We start from the raw sequence: 21870 nt of genomic DNA, 5'->3' as shown, positions 1-21870 counted from the left end.
ATGCTTATCTGAAGGGGGGTTTCTGTATACACTGAGCCTGTTTTACAAAGCTTGAAGTCTGAATCTATTAATAAAATAGTTAATTTAATTTATTAATAAAATAAGTTAGTTTACTTAAATCGATGGTACACATAGTCCATGTTAAGTATGTAACACCTTCTCTGGTCATGCTTAAGAGACCTCTCTGCACTGACACACTACTTAGTGAATGTGCTGGACTTCAAATCAGTGTTAAATGGAATGTTGTTTGCCATTTTAACAACACTCTAGAATACCAAATGGCGTTCCAGTATATTCATGTCAAGCAAACCTTTCTAATGCCAGACTGATGGAAGAGGGCTGGATGTTTCTTAATAGTCTAGATACCGTTCATGTTTTCAGACGGTGAGAATTAAGAAAAACAGGACAATCTCAACCCATTGTTTTTTTTTCACCTTTATTTAGAAAACAAATTGCATTTATTACACATTAGTTGCCACAGTCTGCACCACAATTGAATAATTATATATTTTTTTTACAGATACAGAACGTGGGGAATGTTCCCATTATTGTACCAAGCAGAGGAGAGGAAAGAAAACACAAAGAAAATGAACCAGGCAAGAGAAATCAAAAACATTTTTACCAAACAAAAAAGGTAACAAAAGGTAACAAAAATACACACAGATTACAAAATGCATTTCATTGTAATATATTTTCTTCACAATAATTACAACATGTTTTTTTTTTTATTATTTTTTTTTATATAAGGTAAACTGAAAACTTGCACAGCAAAGGATTGTCTGGAATAAGACGTTTGGCTGATGGAGAAAACCTACTGCCTAAAAAACAAAGCAAAGACACTTCTCTCAAACAGATTGAACTACCCTGTGTGACAGCTGGTACTGACACCAGCTCCGAGGGACAGGGGACTCTAAGCCCTCCTTCTAGAGCTCTACTGCCCTGCTTTCATCCATGATCTAAAGTTATCATACAGTGCATTGCTCGGATCCATCTCTTTCTGTGCACAGTGACTCATTCTAATGCTACTGCTTTGCCTCTGATTTACAGCTAATACTCGCTTTCTGATTGGTCTCTAACTTTTGGCCCCAAAAACTAACAATTGAATGATGGCACAGCTATCCTTATGAACACGGCTCTTAAACGACTGAACCAAAAAACAACCAAAAAACAATACACAGAATTGCAATTCTTCATCACATTTTCTATTTGTTTTTCCAGCTAATCATGATTTATTAAAATACCTTTTTGCTTTGTGTGTTTTGTTACAAGAGAATTTTGATTAAGGTTTTGGTACTCTATATATGTGTGTGTGTGTGTGTGTGTGTGTGTGTGTGTGTGTGTGTGTGTGTGTGTGTGTGTGTGTGTGTATATATATATATATATATATATATATATATATATATATATATATATATATATATATATATATATAAAAGGTTTAAATACTGCAAGTTTCAAACATGAATCGTCTCTTTCTTTCTTTCTTTCTTTCGGGGGAAAATGAACAAACCCCTATCTGCTGCCGTGTCCAGTAATCAGTGTGCTGATTAGCTTGTGTTGCTGTTTTTTTTCCTGCAATTAATGATCTATTCAAAATGCATTTATGATCAGCAGGGGATACAGCTATTAAAATAAATAATTCAAAAATGTTGCAGGGAGAGAAAAAAAAAAAAAAAAAAAACAGAACACAAGGTCAATCAATATAATATATGGAAGGAATTGAAAATGTAACTGCAGGCAAACTAAAAAAAAAAAAAAATCTGTTATAGTCCAATGTATTAAGTGTTGTAAAGCTAGATCAGAGACACCTGGCTTTCTCTGTGCTGAATCACACAGCAAAGATTGCTTTTCCCTATTCGTAAAAGACTGATTGCAGATCTCCAGGCTTTCTTTTCATTTGTTTCACGAGACTGAATACCAAATGCTTGTGTAAAATGAGTATAAAAACAAACAAACAAAAAAGAAATCAAACAGAATACTTTTTTTTTTTAATGTAAAAATATTTCCGTTGCAACGCATTGATTTACTACTGTGTATGCTTTCTCTTAGGGCCCTGTTATTACATACCGCTTTGTTCTGTATGCAAACATCAACGACCAAAGTCAGATTTGGGTTTGGACTGAGAGGAGAGAGAGATTTTGGTTTGCCAAATAATGACTGCTTTTCAAAGCTAAAACAAATGAAAAAAAGCTGCATTATGCATTAACACCCAGAAGAACAAACACAAGCCTTTTCACAAGCCTGGAGGACAGCTGTCTTTCTAAACTACACATTTCAACTTGTCTTGTGTTACAAAAGACTTCCTGCATTCTAAACCCTAAACTGCACGGAGTCCACAAGGCCCTGCTGTTAATCTATGACTACACTTCAAACATTTTATTATGTATACACAGCAGTTAGTCACTCTCCCTTTTGCAATAAAATTCTCTATATATTATATCTACCTTTTATTGGCCATTTGCATTTCATTGTCACTATCTTTTTCAAATTACATTTCATTTTCAAGCTATAAATTGATCCCTCAAAAAAAAAAAAAAAAAGGCTGTCATCAGGTTCTCGTTCTGCTACACCGAATCGTTTGTACTGGTATTGCAAATGAAACACCACCTCAAACAGTGTTCTTTTCCAATTAACACTTCTCGGGAGGGAAAAGCAATATTCATTTCTTATAATCTGTCCTGTCATAAAAACGCTCCCTTTTATAGGGCTGTTGCAGGGGTCGAAACATGAACGCGTAGCGCAGGCACAGCACAGAAAATAATTGATCACGAGTAAGTGTATTCTGGTAAAATGTATTACAGTTCATTCAATCACTCCCAGTCTGCTGCTGCTGTTTCTTTATATCCTTCATCAAAGCATCTTTAAATAAGCTTAAAGCTTTGTGAATACGGCTTGCAGTCTAATCTTACGACGCCTCATCCACATGCGTGTTACTTCAGAGAAGACAATTCAGAACACAGGCATAACGGAGTCAACAGCTGCCTGCTGTGGCCGTTTCAAACCTGTGCTCTCTGATGTCTTTGTTGTAACGACTGAACAGGCCCGCGATACACACGAGGACACCACATCTCAGTCAAACAAGATACAGAGGAGCAGTTTACCTGACTGACGGCAACAGCTGCCCTGGGGTCCTGGTGGGTTTTTATTTGAATTAGATTTACACAGTGATTCTGTGTGTGTTCATGCATGAGTAGTCTACACTATGTATGTGTGTCTCTTGTGTAGTTTAACTGTATAAGCAAGTACAATTACTTTAGAACTCTTAAGCATACAGTCAGTCCTCAAATGAGCGAGAGAGAGAGAGAGAGAGAGAGAGAGAGAGAGAGAGAGAGAGAGAGAGAGAGAGAGAGAGAGATGAAAACATATACAAAACACAAGCCATCAAGTCTGTTTAAAACTCCAGCCTGTTTCCCAGTGTGACTCATCTCCACAATAACCCTCTCTGCATGGGTAGTACTACTCTCACTTTTGTCTATGAAGTGGTTGATTTATCTTTGCGCTCTTCGAAACAGGAAGCTTTAAAAGAAAGATATTGTATATTCACGAGCCACACCAACACCCTGCTCGTCATCAACACTGGGCATGCCCAGGCAAGTGCAATGGAAATGTCTATCTGCGCAGAAGTGAACTGGCACGAGAAGAGACAGGACTGATTCCCCACACCCGAGCTTGCAGTCCTGTGACCAGCCAAGAAAGGTTTGGATTCCCTACCGTTACCCTGAGCCTCTTGCCCACCCCTAGCTGGGAGTGGTTTTATGGATCAAAGTACCAATGGCTAAAGCACTGAAGACTACCCTTTGCATTAACATTCATAGGGCTGTCACACGACCGCCTCCCTCCTCTCAGTTCCCTCTGCTGTTTTTTTTATTTTTTTCACAGAAATGCGTTTTCATAAAATCTACTTTCACCTATCTCTACTCCTCTACCGCAGAGCCAACCGGCTAAACACTTCCAAGCTACAGCGCTGTGTAAGCAATAATACAGGGAGAAATCAAGGTACGTCAGGGCAATCTGCCTTGCCACACTGGTTCTGGTACCTGTAGTAGTAATAGTAGTATAGTATTATTGTAGTTATAGAACACACACAGGACAGACTCCCCATAGTTACCATTAAAAAAAAAAACCAATAATATTCATCACATATACAATTTTTACAGTGGAATATAAAGCTCCTGTTGAATGACTCACCTTACTGGTGAATAGCAAGCAAACCGCTTAAAAAAAGGGGACGGGGGGACTTCCATTGGGATTCAGGAAAAGACAAGTGGGGATCTTGAGAAGAATTCAACCTGCTTGTAGAGAATACAAGGACACCCCCCCCCCCCCCCACCCCTTTAGTAATCTACAGCTTGCATCAAAAGCATTAACCAGTTTGAAACACTCAATGCATATGAACATTACTGAACATTGTTCGCTACCAGAACTTTAAATGGGCCAGAACCATTCATGATAACCAGTACTGACATTTTTTTTATTTATTTTTTTTGGGGGGGGGGGGGTTTCTGGTCCTTTCCAGAACAAGAAATGGTTCCGACGATCTTTAGTCCATTGACGGTTGCTTACAATCACTGCTGAAATACCGACACTTTATTACAATCCCATTACCCTGCACGCTCCACTCTTGTAAATACTGACAGGTGCAAGTTCCCATTCTCAAAAGGAGACGGACCACCACAGCGTCCCTCAGATGTATCTGTGCCACTGGTCTGGTGGAGCATTGTATTTTCTGCCTCAAACAGAGGCTGCATTTCCGTATTTTTTGTCAAACAAGAAAGGTACAGTATATGCTCAGTAGATTATTTATCCATGTTGGTGGATTGGAAAAGGGTCTCTCTGTTCAGTTGAAGTATCAAAGTCCTTGTTCAATTCCTCCTGGAAATTTGATGTAATCTCAGCAGGTTCTGGTCAAACAACAAAGATCGCAGTTCAAAATGAGCAGCACCTGGCTGCACTGGTGCCCCCTGGTGACCTTTGCACTCGACTCGGCCTTCTGCTTTCAACACCACAGGAACCGGGGCTCCGTAACGGCTGACTGGCACCACTGGAGCTTTATTCACGAATGTACAAAACGTTACAATGTAACGGCACCGAACAAAAACAGAGTCCCAAACACAGTCCACAAAAAGCACAACATGAATTCTATTCTGTAGAGGGTTATTTTCAAATGTATTTAGCCAGGAATGCTGTAGGTCTCATACATGTGCGTTCTTGTCTGTCCTTGGGCTTCAGTAATAAAAAAAAGTAAAAAAAAAAACAGAGATTGTTTGGTGGTCGGTCTGCTTTGAACAGCAATATACAGTCATAGCCTAAACTAAACAGACAGCCCACATTTCACAAGACCTCTTATTGTCCCAAAGCAGGAGGAACATGCAGCTTAAGCTTGTAGCATCTTTAGTCCATTGGCATTGCCCTGTAATGCCAAGTGTAGAAGCATCTCTTTGCTCGTAAATGATTATGAATGCTACAGAAGCCCCAAATTCACCCCTGCCCCCCACCCACCTCCCCTTACCCACTCCTAACTACCCTTCCTGTAAACCAATGAAAATAAATGCAATATAAGGTTGACTGCTTCAAGTTACAGCGTGATATTCAACATGAAAAATGGTACACATTGCAATATTGAAAATACTGTACTAATGTCTTAGATAAAAGCGAAACTGAATGTCAACCCCCTTTTCTTTGCCAGTAGATCTTTTTTTTGTTTGTTTTTTCATCATGATGATTATTATTTTAAATTGTTACTCTCTCTATCACCCTTTCCCAGTAAGGTAGCCAGATCCTCAGTTCAAACATGGATGGCATTCAATACAATGTGTAGCTACAGTATAGTTTTTTTTTTAATCATTTTTTGTCATTGGCGACATGCTACATTCGTGGAGGACGCAGCTGCAGATGAGAAGTTCTCAATAGCTTGTGGTTAAATAAAGAAAGCGGTTGTTTCTCAACTGAATGAATTTACATTCATACATAAAAAAATCAACACTAAAATTAAGCCCGGTTGCGTCTATCTTTTCTGAGAAACTACACTGTTATATCATTATGAAATGTACAGTCCTATTCGAGCTTCAGAACAAGCATCTGCAAGTCAAGTACTGTACAGACTGCCTGCGGATGAGAGATGCAGTTTGGAGATATTTAGGAATTAAGCCCCCCTAAGTTTGGGCTAAATGCCCCAACCCCTTGGGTTAGGAGGCAGATGCAGTAGCATGGAATCAGTTTCCAGATCTACGTTCATCACCGTAATCCTTAACAAAAGATACACAAGCTGTTTGTGATCGTTCTGAAAATCTGGCCTCCTTTAACCTCCCACCCCACCCCTCCATCTACCTAATAAAACCAAAAAAAAAAAAAAATTACAAAAATTATAATTAGACTAACAATCATAATAATAATAATAACAAAAACCATACATCCAGTGTAGGACTTTCCATAATACATCCTCAAAAAGTTGAACACTTGTTTTTAACATACATTTAAGGAAAAAAAAAAAAAGAACAAAAACGGAAAAGACAGAACAAAACCAAAAAGAATAAATCATCAAGCGACAATCCTTTCGGCTGTTAAAAGTCTATGACAGCTAGTAACAATCCTTTGATCATTCATATTGGTCTTAGAAGTAGTGTAATTCAAAGGAGTATCTTAGTATCACGATGCGTTGTCAAGAAGTTGTTGCAGGCTCTGAACGGGATGCCTCATTTATATTTTCTGGGTTGCCTGAGGGCCGGATGGAGAAGGTGTTTGCTGTTGATAATGAGGAGGGAGGGCACGGAGGGGGTTGAGGTGGGGGGGGGGGGCTGGGGTTGGTTGCATGCCGCTACACGTACCACTCTTTCTTAGAAATGACTGAGCCGTCGTTCTGAGAGACCATGTCGTCAGTGATCTCGGGCTCGGGGTCGTACTGGAAAGAGAGAGTCCGCCCGTCGAAATCCTCGTGGCTCTCGCCTTCGTCCACCGTGAAGTAGGGCCTCTTCAGATCCTCCGAGTCGGGGTCGAAATCCTGCTCGCCCCCTAGGCCACTGATGCCTGCCGGCTTCTTCTCGTCGTCAGAATCGTCGGGGTAGTGCAGGCTCTGGGGCATCGGGGGGTGAGGGGGCAGCCCAGCCGCTTTGCTGTAGCCGTTCCCGAACACGTGCTTCTTGGTGTTGTAGTCGCCCTTGAAGGTGCGCTGGCGCCGCCGCAGGAACACGAAGAGCAGCACGGCCGCCAGCACCAGCAGGATCACTCCCCCCACGACGCCCCCGATGACTGCCGCCATGCTGCCAGAACTGTGCTCATCGGGTGGGATCCTGGGGCCACCGGGAATGTTAGGGAATTCTGGGTAGGAAAAGACAGATGGAAGGGGACAGTGTGTCAGTTCCCCAGTGAGGTGTATTTAAAAATATATATATTATATCTGTGTATAGAGATGATAGATGTATAGAGATGATATTATATATATATATATATATATATATATATATATATATATATAATTTGATGAGGGAAGTGATACAAGGAAGGGAAAGCAGAAGGGATCGCAGTAAAAGGAACCCCCTGAAACCGCACCTCTCCGATTCTTCTCTTTTCTTTATGTCCCTAACTTACCTAATAAACATGCATTTAAAATTTCTCACATGCCTGGAAGATTGTGTGTGTGCTTGTGCTGTAACACTGCTCATTTTCAAATGCTCTTTTGTCGGGTTAGGGATACTCTTAGATTTAGGGTTAGGGTTATGACAAGGGCTCGAGTTAGGGATACTGTTAGAGTTAGGGTTATGGCAGGGGTTTGGGTTAGGGATACTGTTAGATTTAGGGTTAGGGCAAGGGCTCAGGTTAGGGATACCGTTAAGAGTTACAGACAGACAGTTCTCTATAATATAACAGCCGTGCCACTGAAACAGCCACCCTCTCTCTCTCTCTCTCTCTCTCTCTCTCTCTCTCGCTCTCATAAAAAAAACTAAAAATAAACCCCATACTATAAACTTGTGTTTATCTTTTAGCTAAGTTTCTCCTGGAAATCGATGGTCAGTGCTTATGGCAGGTGCGTCGGTAGTATACACATCTACATATATGCTTTACCACTAAAAGAACCTGTGGCTTAGGAATTGGTGTATTAACAGTAACAATACACTAAGCCCTTAATTGTAATGTATGTAACCAAATACTGATCAGACTCAGTAAAGTGCAGTTTTAAAGCCTCAAACAGAGCACCCGACACCTCAGTCATTTCAAGTCGATTTTCATCGTCCAATCTTGAGATTTCTCGTTACCCCCCAGAAACCACAATTCGATTTAATGAGACCCTCGCTGATGCTGCCACGCTCAGGCTGTTTCGTGAAATCACATTCTTAAAAAGAGCCACGCTTCCTTTTGTTCCCCTTCCTGTACTTCATAATGCATTTATTTAGGCTTTTCATAATGGCGACTATTGTCGATACTGGAAACTGTTTACAACCTGTGATGTATGTTACTGATCTGGGAAATGACTTACTGGCAGAATGTGCATGCTGAATCAAACTGGTCCCTAATAACATAATTATACCTGAGCCTTTTGTAAGAATTGTAAATGATACCATTAAAGGAGGGCAGATTATCCTGTTCTCTGGCTTGCCTGTGAAGCCAGAGGCTAACAAACAAATTCAATTCTGTCTGTAAGCGAATTACGCTTCTGAAAGGAAACAAGAAGAGACTTCGGTGCCTGAGCACTGTTAATGCAATGCAAGACTAAGTGAAGAAAATGCATCTAAAATGGGAAATTGTGCTGAGAATTTGAGGTACACTGTAGAGGTTTTCCATGGACAGATCCGAATGCAAAACTGACAATTGCACTGCAGCTAGAGAATAGAAGGGCAAGAGAGCAGCGCAAAATACACAGCTCCAAAAAGAACTTGCATCAATTAATTCTCCAGGGATTTTCTACAAGAACAGCTACTGTAGGCTACAGGAGTGTGACACACGGGCACACGCATGCTGTAGTCATTTATTTATTTATATATTTATTTTTATTGGAGGGCTTATTTAATGGCTGCACTACCAGTGGTTGCAGGCATTTAAGGTATAACGTTTCAGAAGTTAAACCTGAATCCAATACCCTTCTTGAAGCGTACAATGTCCCAGCTGGTCTTCATGGGAAAGCCATGCGTATTTAAAGTGCATGTGTTATGTTAGGTGCAGCAGGACCAGGCTGGTACAAAGACTTGGATTGGAATGATTCCTGTGGCCTGATGCTACGGAGAAGCATGCAGTCAGACGGGCACACCGACCATGCAAAACGCTCAGATGGCAGATGAGAGAGGCGACATGCACACAGTTAGTTACATGCAAGCAGAGAGAGCTTCTTCAAAAGGCACCATGAGACGAGCTGGATTTGCACGATGGAAGAAAGAGACGCGGCAAACATGCTACGAAATTCAGCACCATCTTTCTATTTACACAGCTTGCTTTAAAACAGAGGAGACACAGCTTGCTTTAAAACAGAGGATCACAAGATCTTTGCAATACCCAAAACAGGACTGACAGCAAGATTAAAAAGACACACAGTAGAACTGCGGTGGCTCATTGAGAACAGAATTTGTTTAGCCTAGGTTACCCGGAAAGTCAAAACATTTGTCTGCTTCACTCAAGAGGCTTAAGAGAGCGGGAAGTATCGGAGGATCTCAACGGAACAATTGGATTATTTTACGCTTGTCCTCATTGAGCCACCGTACAGTATTGAATAAAAAAAAAAAGAAAAAAGAAAGAAGCCATTCTAAAAAGAAAAACAAGATTTGATGAAAAACTGAACCAGCTTCCACAGTAAGAGAGAGTAACAGCAGAGCTGAAAAAGCATCACCTTACTGTTTCTGCACTGACTGATCCTGCTTACCTGTAATAAACACTGTGGAATTGAGGGGACAACCGGGGGCCATGATGCCACAGCAATTCACCTAATAGTGAACCTCTCTTGGGGTAGACATTTTGAGATGTCCCTTCTCTGCAATCAATACCAGCAACACCCCTTCTAAACATCTACCACTGTATTTTCGCACGGCATTTTTGCAGTTTTCTCATGCTTTTCCCATGGTTATACTATGCATTTACCATAGGATTACTCTGGTCTGCCATGTTTATTAATATGCTTTACCATACCTTGCTATTCTTTACAATGCTGTATTACACTTTGCAGTGGGGGACTTTTATAAGGGACAACATGAATGTGCACGATCGACTCAAACTGTATGGAGGGTTTTTCAGCAACACTCCCACCTCAAGCATTGTAATACCAGAGATAAGGGTGGCTGGTGAATGTAAGAACACTGTCCTTCCACTAAGAACGCACAGAAACCCTGCCCTGCCTTGGAGCACTTGGAAAGAGGAGACTTCACTCACATTCCAGATCCCAGCCCTGCACAGAAGAGATATTTTTTTCTCAGCGAAAAGTTTCCACTTTAAAATAAGCTCCCTTTTATTACAAATCCTTTGTAGAAAATGCAAGTGAATTTGCATACATTTCTTGCACAATAAAAGGAGGTTAAAATTAGAGGAAAGTGAGCTTCCACCCCCACCCTTTGTTGCAGTAACCTAAACCACAGAGGGATTTATAGTGTATTAAATGATTTTAAATACCAACCAAGTCGAAGTAACTCAAGACACTTCTCCTGGTGCTGTTTTGACTTATAGAACTCGCATTCCCTGTTTAAAATGTTCAAAACACCCAACTTGACAACCGCTTTTTCATAGAAACTCCACCTCGATATGTGACCAGCTATTTACAATACATGACTGATGCTGCTTTTATATTTAAACAATTTAGCACATTAATGAAACTTGGCAAGAAGAGTCTAGGACTTCCACCGCTGGAGAATGCGGTCCTTGTGCAGTCTCTGTCATTGCGTTACCGGTAACTGTTTAATGAGACACCATGTGTGTTAGGGAAGGGCTCCATTAAAAAAAAAAACAGAGAGTTTAAATAACCACATTAGCATTGCAAAGTGGCCAACTGACTTTATAATAAACCTTCACACTACAGCAGTACTGTTTGCAGAGTTTAAAAGTATGCAGCTCTCAGTCAATGCAAATCTTTTTTTTTATTTTTTTTATATATATTCCACACAACTCAGCTGCCTTTTACACTCTAGAAATATTTCAAAAGCCTTTTCACGGCCCTGTGTGCATCTCTGCAGGTACAGTTCACTTCCTCTCCCTCTCTACTTGAAAGTCGCAACGGCAACAAAGCTCAGACTGAACCCTGAGACAGGCCAATCTCGGCTCATCTCCAGGGAGATCGCCATGGCATCAGAACCTCAGTTCTCACCATTCTAATGGACGCAGACTGCAACGCTCTCATTAGCCCCTTCCCAGCCTCGGAGAGACGACCTGCTCAGCTGTACTTTTCCATGCCAAAGAGGAACACGAATGAAAGTCTTCTCATCCGTCATATGTTATCAAAGATGACTCAGATTCTGGATTCATTTTTCTGATCTTCTTTGACTGAGCTCCTCTGTGATTGACTTGAAGTCGAGTCGTCTCCCATGGCGAGACTAATGTAATATTTCTGACAGTGGAAATATCTTTAACGAACCCTTCAATGATTAACACCCCTACAGTTCTTGTTTAACTTTAACACCTTTCTCTTTGGTGAGCCACGCTGGGTACACTTCTGGATGCAGGGGCCATTATCACAGCTCCACAGTGAGAATTTCCAAGTGGCTGTGGGCAGCATGAATTAATACAAATACTGACTGAGAAATAAAAAGAACAAGCAAAAACTTGTCATAAAAAGAACATTAATCTTGCAACTCAATGTTTAAGTATTCTCTATTCTATTTTATTTCAGCAAATCCTCAATGCACATGTTGGCCAAGATGGTAATGAAACCATCTGCAACACTGAACCTGAGCTAACTGATTTCCCGAATGACACAAATGCCTGCCTTGGGCATCTCTCATAAATCTCTGCTTTTTGTTTTTCAAAACTTTGAACACCAGGCTTTACAAAGAAGATAGATCTTGCTTCTAAAGAAACACATTTCTTTAAGAACATAAGAAAGTTTACAAACGAGAGGAGGCCATTCATCCCATCTTGCTCGTTTGGTTGTTAGTAGCTTATTGATTCCAGAATCTCATCAAGCAGCTTCTCGAAGGATCCCACCCTATTTGCACCCTATTTTCTGTTCTGAATGCCCCTTTATCTAATCTCCATTTGTGACCCCTGGTCCTTGTTTCTTTTTTTAGGTCGAAAAAGTCCCTTGGGTCGACATTGTCATACATTTTAGGATTTTGAATGTTTGAATCAGATCGCCACGTAGTCTTCTTTGTTCAAGACTGAATAGATTCAATTATTTAAGCCTGTCTGCATATGACATGCCTTTAAAGGCTGGAATAATTCTGGTTGCTCTTCTTTGCACTCTTTCTAGAGCAGCAATATCTTTTTTGTAGCGAGGTGACCAGAACTGAACACAATATTCTATATTGTAAAGTTTTAACACTACTTCCCTTGATTTAAATTCAACACTTCACCGAGGGAGCCTCGTAAAGATTTAGTGCAGTTTCAGATCCAGCTTTAATCCAGGCACGCATTCAAAAAGAAAGCTGCTTCCACTGAGAGCAAGTAAATAGACAGTCTGCCCCAGATTCACTTTAATCACTGAATACATAAAAAAATAATATTTCGATTAAAACAGGCTATTAAAGATGACTGGAAGACTTCAGTGATGAGTTTTTAATGCAACGGGAAGTTAATGCAATGCACACCTGGCTTCACTTCCAGTTCTTTTAATGCCCACACTGTATATCAAGACAGTAATTGTTTATAAGTAAAAGGTGTTTCTGGCAGCGTTAAGGCTAAGTAAATGTTTAATGAACATGTAGGCTTTTTAATTATTTTTTTTTAAGCTCAAACCACCAGCCTACATGCCACACAATTCATCAGCTCCAAGCACTGGACCAAACTGCTCACCTCGCCATTCTTCAGCTTTAAACGACAAGGCCACGAGTCACTCAGCTCTAACCACTACAGCCACACTGCCTCCCTCCCTCCCAGTCTCTCCGCTCTAACCACTACAGCCACACTGCCTCCCTCCCTCCCAGTCTCTCAGCTCTAACCACTAGACCACACTGCCTCCCTCCCTCCCAGTCTCTCCGCTCTAACCACTACAGCCACACTGCCTCCCTCGCTCCCAGTCCCTCAGCTCTAACCACTACAGCCACATTGCCTCCCTCCCTCCCAGTCTCTCAGCTCTCACCACTACAGCCACACTGCCTCCCTCTCTCCCAGTCTCTCAGCTCTAACCACTACAGCCAGACTGCCTCCCTCCCTCCCAGTCTCTCAGCTCTAACCACTACAGCCACACTGCCTCCCTCCCTCCCAGTCTCTCAGCTCTCACCACTACAGCCACACTGCCTCCCTCCCTCCCAGTCCCTCAGCTCTAACCACTACAGCCACACTGCCTCCCTCCCTCCCAGTCTCTCAGCTCTCACCACTACAGCCACACTGCCTCCTTCCCTCCCAGTCCCTCAGCTCTAACCACTACAGCCACACTGCCTCCCTCCCTCCCAGTCACTCAGCTCTAACCACTACAGCCACACTGCCTCCCTCCCTCCCAGTCTCTCAGCTCTCACCACTACAGCCACACTGCCTCCCTCCCTCCCAGTCTCTCAGCTCTCACCACTACAGCCACACTGCCTCCCTCCCTCCCAGTCTCTCAGCTCTAACCACTACAGCCACACTGCCTCCCTCCCTCCTAGTCTCTCATATTACCACTACAGCCACACTGCCTCCCTCCCTCCCAGTCTCTCAGCTCTAACCACTACAGCCACACTGCCTCCCTCCCTCCCAGTCTCTCAGCTCTCACCACTACAGCCACACTGCCTCCCTCCCTCCCAGTCTCTCAGCTCTAACCACTACAGCCACACTGCCTCCCTCCCTCCCAGTCTCTCAGCTCTCACCACTACAGCCACACTGCCTCCCTCCCTCCCAGTCTCTCAGCTCTAACCACTACAGCCACACTGCCTCCCTCCCTCCCAGTCTCTCAGCTCTCACCACTACAGCCACACTGCCTCCCTCCCTCCCAGTCTCTCAGCTCTCACCACTACAGCCACACTGCCTCCCTCCCTCCCAGTCTCTCAGCTCTAACCACTACAGCCACACTGCCTCCCTCCCTCCCAGTCTCTCAGCTCTCACCACTACAGCCACACTGCCTCCCTCCCTCCCAGTCTCTCAGCTCTCACCACTACAGCCACACTGCTTCCCTCCCTCCCAGTCTCTCAGCTCTAACCACTACAGCCACACTGCCTCCCTCCCTCCCAGTCTCTCAGATTACCACTACAGCCACACTGCCTCCCTCCCTCCCAGTCTCTCAGATTACCACTACAGCCACACTGCCTCCCTCCCTCCCAGTCTCTCAGATTACCACTACAGCCACACTGCCTCCCTCCCTCCCAGTCTCTCAGATTACCACTATAGCCACACTGCCTCCCTCCCTCCCAGTCTCTCAGATTACCACTACAGCCACACTGCTTCCCTCCCAATAACTCAGTTCTAAACGTTCTACAGCCTGCTGACTGACATGAACAAAATTAGATTGCGAGGTGTGAAGAGCACGAGGGGAGGTAGCAGAAGGGTGCTAGTGCAGCCAAGCTTTCCTCTCTCTCTCTCCAGACTGTTAATCACTTTGAGTGGAGCAGAGAGAGAGAGAGAGAGAGAGAGAGAGAGAGAGAGAGAGAGAGAGAGAGAGAGAGAGAGGGTGGGAGAGAGAGAGAGAGCGAGAGAGCGAGAGAGAGAGAGAGAGGGTGGGAGGGGGAAGACAAAGGAAGAAAGACTGAAAGGAAGTGAGAAAGGGAGATGCAGGTTGGGGCAGGTATTTCTATTAGGTAAATTATCTCAATGGACAAATGGGATAGGGGTAAGCTAACTGCAGTTATGAGTGCCGATATGGTAGATGAATAACCGAAACTGGCCCCTTAGTTTATTAGCCAGCACGCCGCTGTCTGTCTCAAGGCAGCTGAAGTGATAGAATGGCATTAATCTGCGGCACCCCCTGCACGCACTGTTCTGAACTTGTTTTTATTTTATTTTTTTTAAGGAGTGTATGTGTTTGTACATGTGGTTTCACAGGGATCGGTACGATGCAGTGCAGAATCATTCCTGGTGCTTGGGGGTTAAAATATGTGTTTATCCCTGAATCATCGATCTATTTAAAATCAGAATTAGCAGGGAAAAGATGGTCTAATACTATAAGTATACAAACTTATTTATCTATCAGGTGGAAAATTGAGTGGCTTGGTTTAAAGGCAAAAAGAGACAGCACAGGGTTCAAGTTTATTATAGAAATGGCTACTGCTGTGGCCCTCTAGATACAGTATCTAACAAGGAGTTGTAAAACAAGTCTGATAACACTCTGGATAACAAAGGCGCTCCACTCCCTGAGAACACGCAGGCAAAGCGAAGTAACCTTGAGCAGTTTGTATACAATGCAGCAGGTATAGGGACATTAATATAAGATAAGCAGAGCAGTACAAGGCTCCAACTCCAATCGAAGGGGTCTAAACAAGGCTGTAAAACACAGAAATCAAAACAGCCGCCTCTCCTGTCGGCTGCTATTTCATTTGGGAATTATTAACTTTTAATAGTGTTTACAGCTTTAACCTTCAGCTGTAGTTTTCTGGGGTGCGGGTGGTGGTGGTGGTGTGGGGGGGGGTTAGGTACACAGAGAAACAAACAAACAAAAAATGTTTTTTGAAAAAGCAACAACCGGCTCCAGGAGGCTCGGTCTGACATGTTTGTTTCTTTATTTCTTATTTCTGCAGAAGCAGGAGATCTTAACTGGATCTTAATCATTACTGTCAGTGCAGATGCCTCAGGCTGCTGTGTTTACAGTAAAGGTGACCCCTGTTTTTTCACAGGGCAAGTCCGTTCCAGCTGCACTGCTGCAGAACTGCTTGACAAACACCCCGGCTCTACCTGCCAGCTGGCTAAACACCAGGGAGCCGTCGAGAAACAAGGAGAGATATCTGCTTTTATTACAGCCAGAGACCTGTGCAAGGAGCAGCTGCTACAGGTGATACAGAGAGAGAGAGGCAAGGGAGTAAGGAGAAAGAACAAACGGAGAACTCCCTCATTCACAGAATTGCATAATCCTAGAAAGAGAATGTTCCTTTCTAATTCTAATCCAATCTAACTCGTTATATTTCTTCGCTTTCCCACTTCTGGTAATTGGTTTAGGAGATGTAAGTAATATTTCACTGCTTTATTTTACTCTTAGTCATGTCTGGTAATGCCTTCGCTCAATCTATGGTAATAACGAAACAAAGGTTTCTCATTCAAGTGAAGGAAAAGTCATTTCCAGTCCTATTATATTATTCCTAATCGTTTTACAGTTTGTCATTTTGAAGCATTTTCTTTCGCTTGGTAGAAGTGAGCAATAAATCGATGATCATAATTACCAGAAGCAGCATCATATAACTCAGAGAGTAGGAGATGTTTTGAAAGCACGTCAGACTGCAATGTGATTTCCTGGGGCTGCTGCTGGCTGGGAGGATGGAGGTCTGCTTGTCCTGTCTCATCCCTTCATAGTCTCTCCCTCCGATTGTCCTTGTGGCATAATGCATCCTCCACTCCCTAGCCCCGGCACAAGGCCACTGCCTACCCTACATTTGCAAAGAAAGGACTGGCTCTCTCATGCTGTGATTGAGCTGGGATTGGGGGGTGGGGGGGTCATGAAGGCGACATAATTACTGTACCAACAAATGTGTCCAGAACAATGGCGAGGCAGATTTCAAAGCAAGTATGGGCAATTTTACGAGGAGCCTTTTGGTTTTAAACAAAAGCACAGGGTTTGTTTCAAGCCAAAGGGGGCTGAATGACTGAGCAAGCTGCACTACGCTAACCCAGGAAGTCTAAATCTGTGGTTCTGCTACAGTTACAATTTCAATGGCAGCTCAAATTGAGCCTTTTTCCATGGCTGGTACCATTTTAAAGACTTTAGAACCATAACCACATGCCTATTACTGCGCTGTAGATAGCAGGTGTACACATTTATTAAACCCACTGAAAACTCATTGTTCAGAGTTAAAGACATTTCAGACTTATGAGCAGGCTCCATTCCCAAGGGGTTCGGAACTCTGCAGGTCCACTGCAAGCGACCCCCTGCATGTATTCTGAAGCTCTCATTGGCTCACAATGACAACATGATTATGAAATCAGTTTCATTTAGAGCGGCGTTGCAAAGAATCTAGTCGAGCTGCCGTCTAAGCAGACCCTAGTTACAAAATGAAAAATCTGCGCATTGTGAGGAGTATCTATCAAGTGTTACTTTCCATCTTCCACCATGAATACCATGGAGGTCATTTATACAGTAGTTTTGGTATTGAACGCTGTTGAAATAAGAGTCCAGTATTGCAAGCGCTTTTGAAAGCAGCACACAGTTAAAGCACAGATATCATTATAAAACTCTCACAAGGACTCTTTTTATCCATTGAGCCCCTAGATCTGGGTCTACTGCGCTGTTTCAACACAGGATTTCTTTCCTGCAAGCGGATGCCACCATAATTGCTCCTTTGATGACCGGTTAATTCAGGTTTCGCTGTATTACAAAATAATATTCTGCTCCACTATAACCCTGCCACTGGAGTATGCATCTTTGCAGATGGGTAATAAGGACCCAAGTTTACTGCACACCTGTAGTGCTACAAACACTGCTACACTGCATTTTACAAAGGGCGCCCTGCCTCTCAATGTACAAGTCTGTCTTGTAAAGCCTTGTTACAGGTACCCTGGCCCCAGCTCTGTCTCTTAAGCAACACATCTATTCAATAAACAGGGTTACACTCTCCGTCCCACTCCAACACAGAGCCTGCACTCATGAATAAACACATTCATCACGACAGTGTTCAGCACCCAGATCGATATCTTCCTGTGCTCTCGCTCTCTCTCCCTCTCTTCATCGCCTCCTTTTCCCTCTCCTGCTCTTTTTCCTTCCCTCGTTCCTCTTCATCTCACTCTTCCCGGTTCCCCCCTCTTTCTCCCCTCCTTACTTCAGTCCCTCTCTTCCCATCCCCTCATCTCCTCTCTCTTGCATTGTTTGCAGTAATACCTTCACTGAGATGCCTCTCTCAGCTTCTGTTTTAACTTTTTGTCTTTAATAATGGGAGACTTTAAAATGGCTTTTGGGAAAAAGCAACAAGAAATACACACTTGTCTTACTAACTCCCACATTCTCTCATTTTTGAATGAACTAAAATCCACAAAGCAGCCCTGGAGAGGAGACTGTTAGATGCTTAATGTTGCTGGCCAGGGCTTCCACAAAGGCCCCCATCCCAGCAGCCTTTACCAATTGAAGACTTTCCCGGGATTGCAGCCAGTTAAGCTTCCTGCCCATCAGCTTCTCCACTCTCCTGACAGCAGGCTGGAGGAGTGGACTCCATTTAAACCAAGCCTCCCACAGAGAGTCCTTGGCTGCATGTGCCCTTTCTCTATGCCTTAACTTCTTATTAAAGGACCACCCTGCTTTCTCTGTATCAACACAGCTTAACTCCCAATTCTTCAGCTCTGCCAACAAGGTAAAACAGCCTTCCTTCCAATCCTTGAGCTCGAAGGCTTTTGAACCACTGCCACCACCTCCTGCCACCCTCTGGAGCGGATGTGCAGAGGGAGGGAGGCCGAGTGGATCAGAGGGGTTAGTTACAATGGGGTAATGAGGGGTCAGTGCTGAGTGAGCACATGTGCTTAGGGGCAGGAGAAAAGAGATGGTGGTGTTAGGCAGCTGCCATTTTTGAGGTTCACAAAATATGAACCCTTTAAATAGATCAGGATTTCAAGTTATTTTATTTTTGTAATCGTTATCTGTACAGGCAGTTGTAGAATAGCAATGCATTTTAAGCACTGCGGGTTCAGGTGCTGGATCAGTGCAGTTGTTTTAAATCAATGCATTTCCCAAGTCAGTCAGTCAGTCAAGAAACATTATAAAAACAAATCTATTCATCTTTGCTTGAACTCTTACTGCATGAATATCTCCAATCCTGCGAATTGATTCAACAGTCCGCTACATTGCGGGTTAAGACCGCTAATACTGAATCTCATCCGCAATCTGTCAATATCAAGATCATTTACAAAAGACTCGAACTGTATTGGATCCTGAGCAAGAAATAAATACAATGCATTTTGGATACAGCTTATCAGTAGCACCTCGGTTGAATTATAAGAGAACAAACCAGCGATCCCCTTAATACATCACACACAGCAGCAACAACCTTACTGATAATTAGATTACACACTGTGTAATAATAGAAAACCGAATTCAAGGTAGGCCTACATGTAGTGCACATTTGTTTAATGCAGATATTACGTTATTTAAAGTTTTTTAAGCGTGCTGAAAGTAGGCTAGGTACAAACCTCTTGGTGTATTTTAATGCATTTTGTTGTATTAACAATGTACAAGTTTAAGATTAAACAATAAATTATTTTTGATAATGATATTTACTTATTGATGCATTTTAGAAGTTTGTATTATTATTATTATTATCATCATTATTATTATTATTATATGTTTAAATTGAGTTACGATGTTGCTACAGGGTTGTGTGTTAGCGGCTTCTCAATGACGGCATGAAGCACGTGAAGCTAGAGATCTAATATAAACCCCGGGTCTCAAATAATCGCCGGTCTCCAATACGCACCGGGTCTGCTGGCGCATATTGTAAATAAATTGCAGAGGTGTTTAATTGAAATTTTACAGTATTAGATTGATTGCCACACTTTCTTTAACCAAAATAAGCCTGAATTAATTTATAAATATAGATATTTAATTAAGCATTTCGTCCAGCAGTAAGCAAAGGTTCTTTGAAGTACACAGCGTTAATTTAATGCTAATTAAACTCTTAATGGCGAGCTAATTAATATTATCGGAGACTAGTTTGAACTGCAAACATGAATGTATTGATGGAGGGAGTCTGCTGTTCATTCCCACCTTATTTAATCTGTTTGTGACCACACACACACACACACTGAGATACACACACTGAGATATTTTATTTCTTAGCAGATATACACACACACTTACACATACACACACACACACTTACAAATACACACAGAGATATACAGACTGAGATACAAACACTTGCACATACACACTGAGATACACACACACTGAGATACACACACACACACACACACACACACACACTGACTCTGACATATACAGCACACAGGGAGCAAAACGACATCCACTCCTATTCCATTGTAGACATGGCTGATCTGGGCTACCAAGCCCACTGATACCTGATATTTGAATGTTTGTGCAATGCAGCTGGCACAATATCTGCCCTCCGGTCTTTACATCTGTTTTTTTTAATGTCCCTTGTTTAATAAATGTATTTCTGTAAATGCTTTTTTTTTTTTTTTTTACCTTATTATGACTGACTTTTTCAGTTGAGTGTTTTATGTGTCTGCTGCAGGATTGGATTGAACTACATTGACAGTGAATCACTCAGGGTGAGTGACAGGACCTGGATCCAAGCCCAGCATTCTGCAATAGTGGCCAGCACACTCCATCTACTATATGGTAAAGCACAGTATTTTGGCCCAAGTGCAGAAGTTCATGGGGGTGGAAAAGAAATCCCATCAGAGTATAACTAAGTATCACTGTGTAGTGCCGGCCAAACCACTGATGGCCTTCCACCAATCTCATCAACAAAGATTACACTGCAGCCGTAAAAGATTATTAAATGCTAACAAAATTGAGCCCTGCTATCTTAGCCCAGCAGAAACATATTCTACTGTTCTACGATTCTACAAACGGTACGCCTACCCAAAGCTGGGCTTTATGAGAAAAAACTATTTGTAACGCAACGTTATGCAGTAGACCAGGCAGACTACCTACTTCATTTGAACTTTAATAGGATTTGTGGAACGGATTACAGTTTTTTATATATATAAAAAACCCTTCGTATGGCAACACAGGCAAAGAGAAAAGGTTTATTTTTGTTCTGCTTGTTTTGTGATTGAGACAAGGACTCGTTATTTTGTTGTAGTCCTGGAGGTTTGAACCCTGAGGCCTGAGACAAGATTGTTGCAAACTGGAGCCACAGTCAAATCACAAGCAATTCAGAAACTCGGTGGTATAGTATTTGCAATTGCAGTATTTGGTGAAGTGGCACACAGCACACAGAAGAATCCGTTAGCCCATGCGAGAGGTAATACTGTTTTTATATTGCGGGCCTCGGATTGGCTATGAAACGGCGTGAATTGTTTAATCAACGGTAGTTTTCAACTATAACACTAGTTTGACCTAGTCAATATTTGTTTATCTATAAAAGCTATGTTTACACGCTTATTTTGGACAGAATTTTTCGTAATCTAACCAACTAGAAAAGCCCCTAGGCTGGCCGGACAGCTCTATCTTCCCCTCAGACTGTCTGACACAGTCTAAGGGTGGAACTGCATGGATCCCAGAGATTGGAAACAACAGATATATAGCAAGAGCAGAACATAAGTGGTTAAGCCGACACCAGATTGAAACCTGATTTATGAACAGAACAGAAAGGATAGAAAAACCACTGCAGAGGCATTAGCTTAAAAAAAAAAAAAAATCACCAAACCCAAAAACCAAGGGAACTGCAACTGCACACCTGTGAAGCCAGACCAAAACTGTTGAGCAACTGTGTGTGAGTGTGTGTGTGTGTGTGTGCATGCATGTGTGTGTGTGAGCATGCATGTCCAGTCTGTGTGTTTGTGTGTGTTTATGTGGGTACAACCTGTGTGTGTGCTTCACTGCCCTTAATAGAAATCCCTGAAGAGATTGACTGAATACAGAGATTTAAACAAAAGGACAACAACACCAGGATCAGTTTTGGTCTGGCTTTCTGCAGTAAAAATAAAACAAAATGAGCAAAAGGTATTCAACCAGAGTGGGGA

At 42.4% G+C, this 21870-nt stretch overlaps 1 protein-coding gene across 4 annotated transcripts in view; it reads right to left on the bottom strand.

Moving 5' to 3' along the window:
- LOC117397385 (nectin-1-like) overlaps window positions 1-21870 on the bottom strand; it is a 143842-nt gene that overhangs the window by 62894 nt on the left and 59078 nt on the right. Inside the window, exon 6 of one of the 4 annotated variants that reach the window (XM_059010294.1) lies at window positions 6516-7314. The exons of the other annotated variants lie outside the window; for them this stretch is intronic. Coding sequence (XP_058866277.1) covers window positions 6815-7314 — 500 coding nt within the window. The 3' untranslated portion in view covers window positions 6516-6814. Of the gene's footprint in view, window positions 1-6515; window positions 7315-21870 lie in introns of those variants that run through there. 4 annotated transcript variants of the gene reach the window in all.

This window comes from Acipenser ruthenus, chromosome 40, assembly GCF_902713425.1.
Source record: "Acipenser ruthenus chromosome 40, fAciRut3.2 maternal haplotype, whole genome shotgun sequence".
NCBI classification, from domain to species: domain Eukaryota; kingdom Metazoa; phylum Chordata; class Actinopteri; order Acipenseriformes; family Acipenseridae; genus Acipenser; species Acipenser ruthenus.
Note: the sequence above shows the minus strand (reverse complement) of the source record. Positions and strands in the feature narration are given on the sequence as shown.